This window comes from Trichosurus vulpecula, chromosome 8, assembly GCF_011100635.1.
Source record: "Trichosurus vulpecula isolate mTriVul1 chromosome 8, mTriVul1.pri, whole genome shotgun sequence".
NCBI classification, from domain to species: Eukaryota; Metazoa; Chordata; class Mammalia; order Diprotodontia; family Phalangeridae; genus Trichosurus; species Trichosurus vulpecula.
Window position 1 is genome coordinate 213,243,426 of NC_050580.1, and position 14,279 is coordinate 213,257,704.

At 34.1% G+C, this 14,279-nt stretch overlaps 1 protein-coding gene across 2 annotated transcripts in view; it reads left to right on the forward strand.

Moving 5' to 3' along the window:
* The window catches only part of KIAA0586 (KIAA0586 ortholog), a 137,563-nt gene that overhangs the window by 73,948 nt on the left and 49,336 nt on the right, over positions 1-14,279 (forward strand). For both annotated transcript variants that reach the window (XM_036734401.1, XM_036734402.1), the window contains 4 exons: positions 851-1,107; positions 1,750-1,826; positions 4,356-4,493; positions 12,849-13,023. In XM_036734401.1, coding sequence (XP_036590296.1) covers positions 851-1,107; positions 1,750-1,826; positions 4,356-4,493; positions 12,849-13,023 — 647 coding nt within the window. The remainder of the gene's footprint in view (positions 1-850; positions 1,108-1,749; positions 1,827-4,355; positions 4,494-12,848; positions 13,024-14,279) is intronic.

Genomic DNA, 14,279 nt, shown 5'->3' on the forward strand with positions numbered 1-14,279 from the left:
GTAAAACTGCTTCTCTTGAGAGGAGGGAAATTGCTTCATCATCTAGAATCAGTATCAGTTATTTCATTAATCTGAATTCTGATGCATTTTACTGTTTCCTTTTGTGTATATTATTATAATTAGTATGATGGAAAAATTACAATTGTGTAATAATAACAATAATGTAATTATTACATTTTGTGATTACTGCTTGTAGAGGCAGCTAGATGGCCCAGGGGAAGACTGAGTTCAGATTTGGTCTCAGACACTCATTAGTTGTGTGACCCTGGGCAAGTCACTTAACCTCTGTTTGTTTCAGTTGACACACACACACAAATATATCACACCTGCCTCCCAGGGCTGTAGTGAAAATGAAATTAAATACCATTTGTAAAGCACTTGGTACACCTTAAAGTGCTCTATGGTATCATTTTATTATCGGGGACCTTTTTGTGTAGTTTTCTCTTGGTTTTGCTGTTCTTGAATCTTTACCATAATTTATATAACATTAAGAAATTTCAGGAAGCAATGAAGCTTTTAATGAAGGTATTAAAACGTTAGATACTTTAGAAGAAAAAGTATCATAAGTGAAAAGTTTCCCTTTTTACTTTTTCATTATTATTCTCAGTGAATGGTGTGACATTTATGTATTGTAGCATTACTTTTTCAGTCAGTAAAGAATTAGTTTTGGACAAAATTCCTTTTGATCCCTTTGATTTTAAAGAATCAAGATAATTTTATAGAGAAAAGCCTTTAAAGAAAATCAAATAATAATGCTAGTCATAGATGTGTTTTTTAAAATAGATTTGTCCAGGCAGTTTTTGGACTAAGTATCTAAAATGTGTCTTTTTTTTCCCTCTTGTGTTTTTAGTGTAATGTCTGTGGCGCGGGATGAAGAACCTGAGAACTTGGTTTTACCCATTCCATCGACTGCTCCCAATCCAGTCATCTTTAAATCATTTCCTATTGAAGCACCAGCTCCTTCTCCAGTACACACACCAAGTTCTGACCAGATGACACAAGAAAGCAGTTCAAGCTACATCACCACCACTGAGACAGAGACCCTTGAGAGACCCATTTCAGAGGGAGAGATTTTGTTTAATTATGGACAGAAGATGGCTACAAGAGGTAAGTTAACTTTCTGCAAATGGTTTCACCGAACTGGCTAATATGCATATGCTTATTCTTCTTCGAGTTTACCTATTTGAAATATTTATTTTACTTGAGAGAAATAAGTGCTTTAATACAGATTCTTTTGATAAATATTGATGCTGATACACTATCATGGCTTTTGTTCCTTAATTAAAACCTTTTTGTTTTGCTCTAATGTTGAAATCTTTTAGATACATTGGGCTCATCAGCTGAACTGCACTGTCATCTAAGGAATTTTGTTTCATTTTCAACAAGTACCATATCAAAAACTGAGAATAATTTGCATGTGAATTGAAAATAATAGTGTAATTATATCTGAGTAGAGGTTATTGTCGTTCAGTTGTTTTTCAATTGTGTCTGACTCTTTGTGACCCCTTTTTGGAGTTTTCTTGGCAGAGGTACTGGAGGGGTTTGCCATTTCCTTCTCCAGCTCATTTGACACATGAGGAAACTGAGGCAAACAGGGTTAAGTGACTTGCCCAGGATCACACAGCTAGTCTGAGGCTGAATTTGAAGTCCAGGCCCAGTGCTCTATCTAATAGTGTCCTGTTGCAAATTTATATTTGTAATTTACTGTTGTATGTAAGGTGAAACTGTTTTCTAAATTTTAATTTCCAGATAGAACAGATGGAGGACTGTTGTTAACCAACTTCAATGATAGTTTATCCAGCACTCTGCATGACGCTCATGAAATGGTAAGAAAATGATCGTCTAGAACGTTAGATCTCATGATGAGGGACTTGTTGCTTAAATTTTTATCTTAGAGCAGATTTTTTTATTTATCTAAAAGCAGCATGTTAGACAAAGTGTAGCAAAATATTTATGAAGAAATTAAAAACTTTCATACATATTTCATTAATTCAGTCTTATGAAACTGCTTAAGAACCACACAATTTAAAATATATGACAATCATTACTAAAAGTAAAATCAGGAATGAAAATGCATTACTGTCCCCTTTGCCACCAGGCCTTTCCATTTGACTTAGAACTGAATCTCTGCTATCTGCTGCCTTCCCCTATTACAATGTGAGCTCTTTGAGAAGAGAATACTCTCTTACTTTTCTTTTGTATCCTTAGTACTTAGCACGGTACTTTACACACAGTAAGTGCTTAATACATGCTTTCCCATTCATTTGTTCAGGATATGTTTTATTGATTTGTTAGGGACTGCTTTATTGACATAAAGTTAGGGACTGTATCTTATCTAAACTGTATTTCCCCCCAGTACTTAGTATAATGCTTCACACAGAGTAGGTATTTAGTTATTGTTTGTCGATTACAGAGAGTGAATGAGTTAACTTTAGTAGCTAGGCTATAACTTTAGCAACTGGACAATGAAAAGGGTATATAATTTGAAAATTAAGTAGTCTCAAGGTGCATTAAGAAATGAAATTTTAAACAGTAGCTTCTTTAAATATTTTAAATATCATATATGTGATGAATGAAAAGCCCAAGAGATGGTGTTTCTGGGTAATAACTAATCAATATATTAATTAGACTATCAAATAATAAATTGATGGTCAGTGGTCTCTCTTGGTAACCAAAGACAAAACCATAGAGATCCCTGAATGCTTAAACACTTTTGGAAAAGGATGTGCCCCTGAGAGGTGAAAATCAACCCTGATTGGTGAACAGTTAATGAGGAGGTGGACACATTAATGAGGAGCTGGGCTAGAAGTCTTCAGCTCTTTCTGCTGAGAATGTGACTTTATTATGACACTCAGCTGTCTCCAGGAATCTGGACAAAGGAGTCTGTCTCTACTCAGACTCTTCTGGTTGGTTTTCTCCTTCATAAGCTTGGTCTCCTTGGACTCTAATAGAGGGGTAAAATGGCTTGGGCCCAATGATTTAGTGCTGGAATGCACCTAGATTAGATTAATGTTCTATAGACCAAAATAAGATCCGCTAGTTGGGTGGGGTTCATCCAAGGTCATGGAGCATGTACCCTGAGGATTAGGCCATTCTTACCTATCAGCCTTGTCCTTCAGATATTGGCTGAATGACCTACAAGGGCTGATCCCTGAATGAGGAAATCTAAAGGAAAAACCTTAATCCTAATTTAATAATTGGTTATTAATGTAATATAAAAAGAATCATTTCATATATTAAAACATGGTAACTATAATGAATAAAAATAAATGTTTAATATCTCTCTTATTTGTTTTAACCATGACAACATTCCTTCAAGATATAATTGATTAGCTGTTTTTTAATAACTGTAGCTATAGTTAGAAACATTACACGATGAATATTCTGGAGTGCGAAGGAAGAAAAATACATATAGGAAGCAAATGGCAAGGCAGTAGAGCTTATTAGTAGTTTTTAAAATTGCGGAACATCTTTTATTATAACCAACAATGAGAAATATTTGAAACAGTGAATTATTGAAATAAATGCTGTTAAAATATTTTTTTTCCACATGCTCTAATGTCAAATACTTAGCTTTTACAATTTTTACCTATGGATTTTATTGCACAGTAATATTATTTTTATTTTTTTTTCATTGTAAAGAGAATTCTAGACCACTTTTACTAATCTATGAAGCAAAAATCATATATTTATTTGCATATGGGATATTTGGGGTGTTTTCTAAGTCTTAGTGTGGTTTTACACTTTTAAAACCTAAGACTTTGGGGACACCCTACATTAACATTTGGATTATTACATTTAATTTTGTTGTGTCCCTATTCTCTATTATATGTGTGGTAAGGATCACCACACTGGACATAATTTGTAAAGTTTGTATATTTCATTCAAACCCTTGTAACTATGGATGTGACTGTAATTTCATTATTGTCTCCAATGTGAATAAAATCCAGCCAATTTATGATGCTATTAATTTGATTTGAAAGCAGATGGATTTTTTTTCAAATACTGGTGTCCTCTCTCCCAAGCTACTCTGAATGTAACTACTTTGTATTTATTCTCTTTATATTTATTCTGTACATATCTATATATGTCCCTGTTTTCTCCCTCTTTGGAATGTAAGCTTCTTGTGAATAGGAATTATTTCATTCTTTGTATCCCCAGTATTTTAGCAAAGTGCTTGGAATGTAGTAAGTGTTTAACAAATGCTTTTGGTTGATTAAACTAAAACTAAAGTTCAGCTAGAACTTTTTACTTTAATGTTTATTGTGAAAATTATTTTAAAAGTGAAGGTAAGTAGGAATAAATAAAAATGTCTTTAGGCTATGATAATCCCGTTTTTGTTTCTCTTTTCTTAGGAAGATGATTCTCCTAGTGAAGGACAGGTGATGATGAAGAGACCCCATAAAGGATATCAAGAAGATATACTTTTCTCACTTCTTGCTAAATTAAACCAAGAATCATTAGATTCACGGCAAGTAGTCTATCATTCAGAGGTAATTTTTAGTATTTATTTCACTCTTAGAAGTAAAAGTAGCAGTGGTCTAGTATTTAATTCTGAAATAAAGTAACATCTCAGTTTATCCAGAAAACAGTCTTTTAATAACCTCAAACTTTTAACTAAACTTGGAATCAAAATCCTAAAGATGGAAAGAGATTTACTCCAACACCCACATTTTAGAGATGAGGAAACTGAGACACATACAAAGTAAGTGATTTATTCAAGTTTAGTTAGTTGCTAGGTTAGGATTAGAATTTAGATCGTTTGATCCAGAGCTCTTCTTATTTACTTTGGCTTCTTTGGCAACAAAAAACCTTACCTAACATTCTAGGATTTCAGGATTTGGAAGGAACCTAAGAATCCATATAGCTTATTCTGTAACTGAGGAAGAATTCTGCCTTCAACATCCTTGACAAATGGTCATCTAGTATTGCCTTGGAGTCCTGCAGTGATAGACTACCAGTGGCCTCTGAGCCAACAAGAGGCTCTTTCTAGGACCAAATCAGATCTATGATCCTATTACCTCACCATATTTCACAAGACTTGCTCCATAACAGTGATGAATGCCTGGAAGGAGCATACATCTCCCTGTTTTGTGCCTTTGTTAATAATCAGAGCATTGTTGAATAGTTATTTCTATAGTTGCATTTATTTAAAAATTTAGTGATTTTTACATATCTGTAAAAATACTTCGTTGAACAAGGGAGATTTTCTGAATGTTTGCTGCTCTACCAAGTCACATGCTTTTTTTTGTAATCAGTAAATGGTAAACCCAGTGAGATCTTCTGTTTTTGCATATTTTAATTATATAAAGATAGGATCAGTTGTAGAGAATTGTTTGCAAAAACTTGTCTTATATTTTCATCAAGGATATCCTTAATACATACATAGCTCATTGTTATAAAGGTTTTTAAAAGACAGTAAAGTAGATATGTGGGTCGGTAGTTATGATCTCCTGTAGATTGCTTTTTGTTTTCCTGTTACTTACATAGTTTTTGTGTTTTCCCATTCTTTCGTTATTTTCCTGGAGATATCTTGTAAAATGGTCAACATTTTACCACCTTTAGCACATATTTCCTCATTGTGTTCTTGAGCTGGTCTGGCTATGCTTCCTAACTTTCTTGTCTTTGGTTTCAGTTCTACTTCTTTGCATTTCATGTCAGGAATTTTTGAATCCAAATGTGATGGGTTCTGTGCCACTGCTGCTGCTGAACATAGGTCATTATAGATATATTTGCAGATTTATGCGACTTTGTATCTAATTATTTTCTCCTTGCCAGAATCATCTATGCATATTTCTAGGATGATGTAACCCAGGTATGTTAGACTTTTTGTAGCCTCCATGCACTGCTTTGTCAGTGCAATAAAATTAGTGTTAAATAATTTTACATTGAACAAAAGGTGTAGGCCCATATGGCAGCAAAAAAAAAATGGCTTATTTACCAAATGTGTGGTAGATAGAGGAAATTATAAAAATGATAGGTGATAGCAAAAGCACAACCATACAGACTTTATATAAAGCATGACAATCTATGGTATATGACTAATGCAGTACTCCGAGTAAACGTAGAGTGCTAAGTGTCTGCATCCGTAAGGAGAAGAGAAAAACTTAAGGAGTCAAGTTTGCTTTTTAAAAACTTTATAAGCAGAACAAAGCAAGAAGTCAACAGGAACTAATAGTCAAGATTGTTGTTTTCTTTAAAATAAGAAAAAGAATGATAGACTGTAAGAAATTTCTTTCAAGAAAAAAAACAAAATTGATAAACATTTATCAGATCTAATCATAATAATAGAACGATCCCAAATTACCAAATTTGGAAATAAGAGAAGTTTAGAATAGCAGAAAAATCCACGAAAATTATCAGTGATTACTATGCTTATAGAAGTATTGAAATATGAAATACTAGGTTAACTTTAAATGGAACAGTATCAAAGAGAAGTAGACAGGTTGCACTTCACAGTGGTTCTAGTTCCAGGCAGTTTCACAGAGGAATTCTACCAGACTCTTAAAGAAAAAGTAACTCCTCTATTGGTCACTTACATTTTCTCTCTTTCTTTCATACATGTTTGTGTTTATGTATGTATATATTAAAAAAATAAAAGAATTAGATGCATATACATATGTATACGTGTGTGTGTGTGTGTAATTTTCTGTAATATACTGGTGTAGGTAGCTCCCACACTACTTTATCAATGCAAACCAGCAACTGCCATTTATAGTCTTAGAGAATTGCCTAGTGTACCAAGAAACTGTGACTTGCCTGGATTCACACAACCAGAATGTGTCAGAAGTGGGTCTTCTTGACTTTGAATCTAGCTCTTATCCACTCTTATCCCACTGCCTGTACTATGTAAATTATTTTAAATCATGGAGAAAGATGGTAAGCTACCTAAATCTATTTGAAAAAATAATCCAAATCATTCAAGCTAAAATATAAACAGTTATAGTTACTGAAACCTTCTATTCCTGTGTACTCACATTGATCTCTTTTTGATAGCTTTGTCTTTTAATTTGTATTAGAACATTGAACATTGAGGGAGAATAAAAATAGTGGAGAAAAGAACTCCCTCCTTATATATCAAACACAACGTAATTGATTGGTTTGCTAAACAAGAAGGAAAGGAACGTTGTTAACTGTTGTGTGGGTACAAAAGCCAAATTGATCAAGTTAAAGGCTGAGAAGCAGTTTAGGAGAAAGTAGAGCTCTTGTTATGAGGAGACAGAAGAAAACTTGAACAACTCCACCAACAGTGTTTTCCTAGGACTGCCTTAATACACGACCCTTCCAGCTTTGACTAGTCCTGTCTTTTATCTTTTTGACAGTTTGGTAAGTATGAGATAAAACTGCCAAGGTGTTTGGATTTGCATTTCTTTTGTTATTAATTAAGTGATGGAGAATTCTTTTGAATGTGTTTTAATTTGGAAGTTGGAAACTCTTTTGCTAAGTGTTTGATCATATCCTTTGGAGACTTAACCTGTTGGAGAATGCTTTTTTGTCTTATATGTTAGTGTTAGTTGTTTATACATCTTGGTATCTGACCTTTATCAGAGATATTTGATACAACCATTTTCCCCAGTCATCTGCTTCTCTTCTTATCCTAGATGCATTAATTTTGTTCATGTTTTTAATTTCAAATCAAAATTGTCTATTTAATCTTTTAAAAAAAATTAGCTGGAGAAGGAAATGGCAAACCACTCCATTATCTTTGCCAAGAAAACCTCAAAGTTGGGTCACAAAGAGTTGCACATGACTGAAAAGATCAAACAATAAGAACAATTGCTTCTATTCCTTGAATGGTTAAAAATTCATTCTTTAGTCATAGTTGTAAAAGGAACCTGATCTAGTTTTCTTCCAGTTATTTTATGTGTGATATTTAATATTAATTTTAAGTATCCATTTTGAATTTATTGTAGAATCTTGTGTAATATTATAGGGTCTTTGATTCAGAGCTACAAAGATTCTTATATCTGTTTCTTCATTTACAAAGAAGTTAGGTGACTTGGTCAGGGTCAAGTGTCTGGGGCAGGATTCAGACCTAGATCTTGATTCCATTTCCACATGTTGTCCTAAACCTAATTTCTGCTAGACTGCTTTCCAGTTTTCCCGGTAGCTTTTATCAAAGAGGGAGTTCTTTTCTAAATAATTTTATGTTTTTTGGCTTATAATATTGTGTTATTATTATAATGTTATTATATTATTATTATCTGGGTTATTGAGTTCAAGTATTTTTGTTGACTTCTTGGTTAGTCTGTTCCATTGGTGGCCATTTTTATTTTTTTAATGGTACCCCTCTTTTATTTCCTACCTTTTTTCATTATTTCTCTTGACATTCTAGATCTTTTGTTTCTCCTAATGAATTTTGTTATTGTATGTCTAGTGCCATAAAATATCCCTTTGGGAATTTTACTGAAATAGTATTAAATATTTAAATTAAATGTGTAAATTTCATTTTTATTATGTTGGCATGGTGTGACTTAATACTAAATATTCCTCCAGTTATTTAAGTTGTTTTTTTTCTTTAAAGGATCATTTTGTAATTTTACCTATATAGGTATCAAGTGGTAGTATTTTATAGCTGTTTTGAATGGTATTTCCTGTTTTATTATTGCCTTCTGGATTTTGTGTTAGTATATAAAAATGACATTTTTTAGTTGGTTAATTTTGCATTCTGCAGTTCCTGAAGGTAATTCAGTTTCTTTACTGATTCCCTAGGATTTTCTAACTAAACCGTAATATTATCAGCAAATATGGATAATTCTGTCTCCACTTGACTTACTTAAACAATGTGCATATTTCTAATATAGCATGGCACTTTTACAAAAGTAGACCATGTATCAGGATACCAGAGAAATTGCAAATAAATGTAAAAAAGCAGAAATTATACCAAAGTAACATATCATTTATAGATTATAGCAGATTTTAAAACAGTATTCAATTTTGAGAACACAAGCAAGAGATTCAGACCTAAATGGAAAATGATGGCTTATTAGTGAAACCCTATATAACAAGAGGTTAAAGAACAAATAAGTATGTGAAAGGCAATAATGGTGAGTTTACATACTTAAAATGTTTGGGATGCAGCTAAAGAGATCTTCAGAGGAAAAATTACAACCCTAAAAAGCTTACATTAATAAAATAGAAAAAGAGAATTAGTGAGCTTAATGTATGTTTTTAAAACCAACAAATAAAACCCAAAATAAGCAAAAAAGAAGAAATCTTGAAAATGAGGAAAAATCAGTAAATTAGCAACCCAAAAGATTATAGAATTGATAAAACTAAAAGCTGGTTCTTTGAAAAGACTAATAAATCTGATAAACCTTTAACCAACCTGATTAAAAAAAAAGACTGAAAAATCAAATTAGCAAAGAAAAAAATGAATAAAATCCAATTATAACAAACCCAGAAGAAATTAAGTTGTCAGACTATATTATATCCAGCCATGTGCCAACAAAACTGAGAACTCAAGTAGATTATCTTCAAAAGTATGAAATATCCAAATTAACAGGATATCAAATTGAGATCTTAAATAATCTGAACTCAGAAAGGAAACTGATCTAGTTGTAAAACAATTACCAAAGGTGGGAGTGCATTGAGGGTGAAATTTCTTGGTTCATTTGTATTTATAGCAGAATTCCACTACACCTTTTAATAGACAATTAATACCTATACTATATAACCTCAAAAAGAGTAGAACTTGCTTGAGTGATGGTGTTAAAGGGAGAATTCTTAAGAGACAGTGGAGAGCAAGGAGTATTTCAGCTTCTGCACTGTGACCAGAGAGAAGAAGACTGTATGAGTGGCAGTGCAACCAGTACTAGAAAGAGTAGCCGCGGCCACAGTGTCATCAGAAAGGGCCCAGGTCTCAGTAAATGCCAAAAGATGTAAGAAAGGAGAAAGGTCTGGATGGAAATGTGGCAGGTGGAAATAATGTGTCCTTTGAGGCCTGGGCAGGCTTATCTCACAGCAAACAGGACAGGTGGATGTCTAGTAGGAAAAAGAGGTCACAGTTCTAGGTAGGGCAATTGAAGAATTTCCTGCAATTGATGATGGTCTATATCTAATTTCTGCCAGATTGTTTTCTAGTTTTCCCAACAGTTTTTGTGGAATAGTGAATTCCTTCCCCAATAGTTAGGGTCTTTGGGTTTATCAAACATCAGGTTACTGAGCTTTTGTGTATTGCGTATCTGATCTGTTTCACTGATCAGCCACTGTATTTCTTATTCAGTACCAAATTGTTTTGATGATTATGGCTTTATAATTTAATTTCTGGTTATGGTAGGCCCTTTCCATTTTTTTCATTGATTCTCTCGGTGAATATATCTTTACCTTTTGTTCTCCCAGATGAATTTAATTATTTTTCTAGCTTTTTAAAATTAATTCTTTGGTAGTTTGACTGGTATGAAGCTGTATAAATAATTTAGGTAATACTGCCATTTTTATGATATTAGTTCTACCATCATTATTGACCAGACCTGTGATTTCATTGGTATAGGCAAGTTCGAGAGAAAAGCTTTCTTACTAGTGAATGATCATCGCCTTCTTTACGATTTATAATCTTACCTAGTTACTTGGGGACACAGAGCCTTGATTGTAAGGCTTACGTAGTCAGACTATGACAAATGGAAACATTTTAGCTGTATCTCCTGGACCTAAACCCACCTCCATTTATTAAACCATATTAGTAGGTAATGAGATAATTGTATAAACGTATGTTCGAAAATTTGGTGTTGGAAATTGACAAAACTGTGTTAACTTTTGGACTATTTAACATGTTTTATTTTATCCGAATCCCAAGGTTCTGGCCTTTTCCTTTTTCTAGATTCTTGCTTGGTTGATCATCTACTTCTATCCAACCAGTTGCCAAATCTTAACTTTTTTTCTCTACAACATATTTCATGTCTAGCACCTTCTCTCCACTCACTGAGCCATCTCCCTGGTTCACAGCTTTCTGACCTTTTGCCAGGACTGCTGTAGTTGCCTTATAATTGGACTTCCTGCCTATGTCTTTTCCCAACCTTCACATAGCTGCTAAAGTGATTTTCCTTTGTTACTCCCATGTTACTCTTCTATTCAATAAATTCCAATGGCTTCTTATTAGCTCTAGGATAAAATATAAATTTCTCTGTTTGGAATTTAGAGGTCTTCAAAACTTATTTTTTTAGTCTTTTAACACATTAATCCTTTTTGCATGTACTATACTCCATACTGACCTACTTTCTATTCCTTACACATCTCCTGCCTTTATAGTGGCAATGCCCCATACCTAGAATGCTTTTCCTCCTCACCTCTGCCTCTTAGAATCCCTACCTTTCTTAAAGGCTCAGTGTAAGTATCACCTCCTAAAGCAGGTATCTCCTCCAGTCCCCTCTAGGCATTATGTGTCCCAAATACATTCTAGTGCCTTCCTTTCTTGAGTCTCCCTCCCATCGTCCCTGGATGTATCTGGTACATATCGATTTATATACTTGTACTCTCCATTAGAATATAAGCTCCTTGAAGGCAGGCACTTTCTCCTCCTCACCTCAGCACTTTGCCCAATATCTTGCATTTATTAAGTGCTAAGTAAATGCTTGTTGAATGATCATTGATTGATCTTTATGCAGATGATTCCCTGGTCGGCTCTCTCCGATGCTTCGGTTCCACTTTGCCGACTGTCTGTTAAACATTTAGCACTGGATGTCCTATAGGAATTTCAAGTTCAACATGTTCATAATATACCTTATTATCTTTCACTCCAAACCCACCCATCTTCCTAATTCCATTATTTCTGTCAAAGGCATCACAATCCTTCCAGTAACTGAGGTTTGCAACCTTAGTGTCGTACTTGTCTCCTCACATCCTTATTCATTTCCCCATACCAGGTCAGTTGCAGACTCTTACAGATTCTACTTCTGCAACCACCCTCCTGTTTAGGCCATCATCAAGCTGGCCTGGACTCTTGCAGTAGCCTTCTAATTGGTGTCTTTACCTCATCTCTGCCCTCTTCAATCCACTTTCTGTACAGTTTCCAAAGTGATAAAGCAGAAGTCTGATCATATTACTGTCCTACTCAATGTACTCCAGGAGCCCTCTATTAACTTTTGTGATCAAATACAAACTCCTTTGCTTGATTTTTGAAGCCCTTCACAACTTGATTCTAACCTACTTTTTCAGCCTTATGCATTAGTCTCTTATGGAGCAGCCAAACTTCTTTTCTTCCTATTTTGCACATATGGCATTCTTTCTCCTGTCTCTGTTCCTTTGCACAGGCTGTCCCCCATTCCTGGAATGTACTCCTTCCTCAGCTCCACATCTTAGAATAACCTGTTTCCTTTAAAGTTTTGCTAGTGCCAGCTTCTGACTTTGAAATGACCTTGTATTTGTTTTGTATGTACTTATGCATCATGATGTCTTCCAGAGTCTAGTGTGCTTATTGAGAGCAGTTATAGTTTTATTTTTGTCTTTTTGCCCCCATCACTTAGCACAGAGTGGTTAGTAGGAGCTTAACAAATGCTTCTTTGTTTTTGTATTTGTATTTTATCTTTGTGTTTGTATTTGATTTGAAAAATTGATGAAGAGAAATAGTAGCTATTTAACTTGCAAAAAAATAAGATACAAAAACAAGCTAGTTGCAAAAGGTCTGCTTTTTACTAGGTAGATATATTCCAAATATGACTGTTTTCTAAATTAGTCTTTTTTAAAAATATGACAACTTGGTTTAATAATTACTAAAATTTAAAGGGTATAATTGAAAATTGCTGTTACTCTCTCCCAGAATCATAATGTGCCTAGTCATCTCAGTATACATTTTTTAAATTTAATTTTGATATGATGGTTTGCCTGATATATTTTTTCTCTTTCTTTAATAGGAATCTGAAAATAGTATAGAGGAACTTAGTGAAGGACAAAGACCTAGACTTCCAACAGCAAAGGAGAGTATCTTCATGGGACATTATGTGGACCGGCCTACTCTCATTTCTACAGAGTGTTTAGAACAGAAGAGTTATCATGGCCCATTATCGAAGCACTTTGACAAAACTACAGGTAGTCAAAACCAGGACAGAAAATGCTTTTTTTCATCCATGTATTTGGGATTGTAGGGGGATAATTCTACAGTGTTAGAGATTATATAGATACAATTATATTACAATCAAAAGAGGTTTAAAAGAAAAATATTCTCAAACTCCAACCAGAATAATTTTCTGCTGAAGGTGATTTGGTCAGTCAGTTCATAAATATTTATTAAGTACCTACTGTATATCAAATCCTATGCTACATTCTGAGGATATCAAATTAAAATGATGCAATCCTTGCCCTCAGGGAGCTTATAGTCTTTCTCCTTGGCGATAACATGCTTACAGATAGATATATGCAGAACACACACAAAACATATACACAGTATCCTTAGTTAAGCACTAGTAGCCATGTACAGAGACCAGGAAAGGTCTTATTCAAAAAGTGATACATGAATTTTTATCTTGAAGGAGAACTGATTTTGAGAGGTGGAGGTAAGGAGGATATATGTTTGAGTCATGGGGAGCAAATAGTACAAAGACACAGAAGTGGTAGGTGGAGTGTCATGTGGGAGGAATTACAAAACAGTACGGCTTGTAGAGTGGGGAAGACTGAACAGGTAGAATGGAACCAGATTCTGGAGAATGTTCAAAGCTAGACAAAGGAGTTTATGTTTATTACTAACAGAAATAGGAACCACTGGAGCAATATAAATTGGAGAGAGCCCTGGATTTTGAATCAGAGGACCTGGGTTCTCTTATTCCCATTACATGATCTTTCCAGCCATACATGTCCTGTATGATGCCTTTCTCATAGAGTCATTTATAGCACATGTAATCTGTGTACACTCACCATTCCCTTTCCGTTTTTCTTTGAATTGTTTGCCCTTTAATTTCTTCTGAGGTTGTCGCATCATGTAATTAGTGAGTATACACCATCACTGGGGGCATATTGTATTGAAGAACTGGACTTTTTTTGTAAATCATGTGCAGCTTGACATCTTGGAAAGAATTGTGTAGTTCTCCAAGTAAAATTCAGCCAGTGTATTTCTTTAAAAAAAAAAACATTTACAAAGGGATATTTATTACCAAGCTATAGCAAGAACAGAAGTACAACATTTTTTCTTCTTCTATATCTGAGGGGCACAATTGTGTCATCAGCTCATTCTTTGGGCAAAGTGGATAGAGACTTAAGTACATATTATTTGCTTCATGAAGTTTACTTCCAAAAGTGGCATGAATGAGCCTGTGTCTCTTACTGCTGGGCTAGGTGGCTCATGCTTTCAA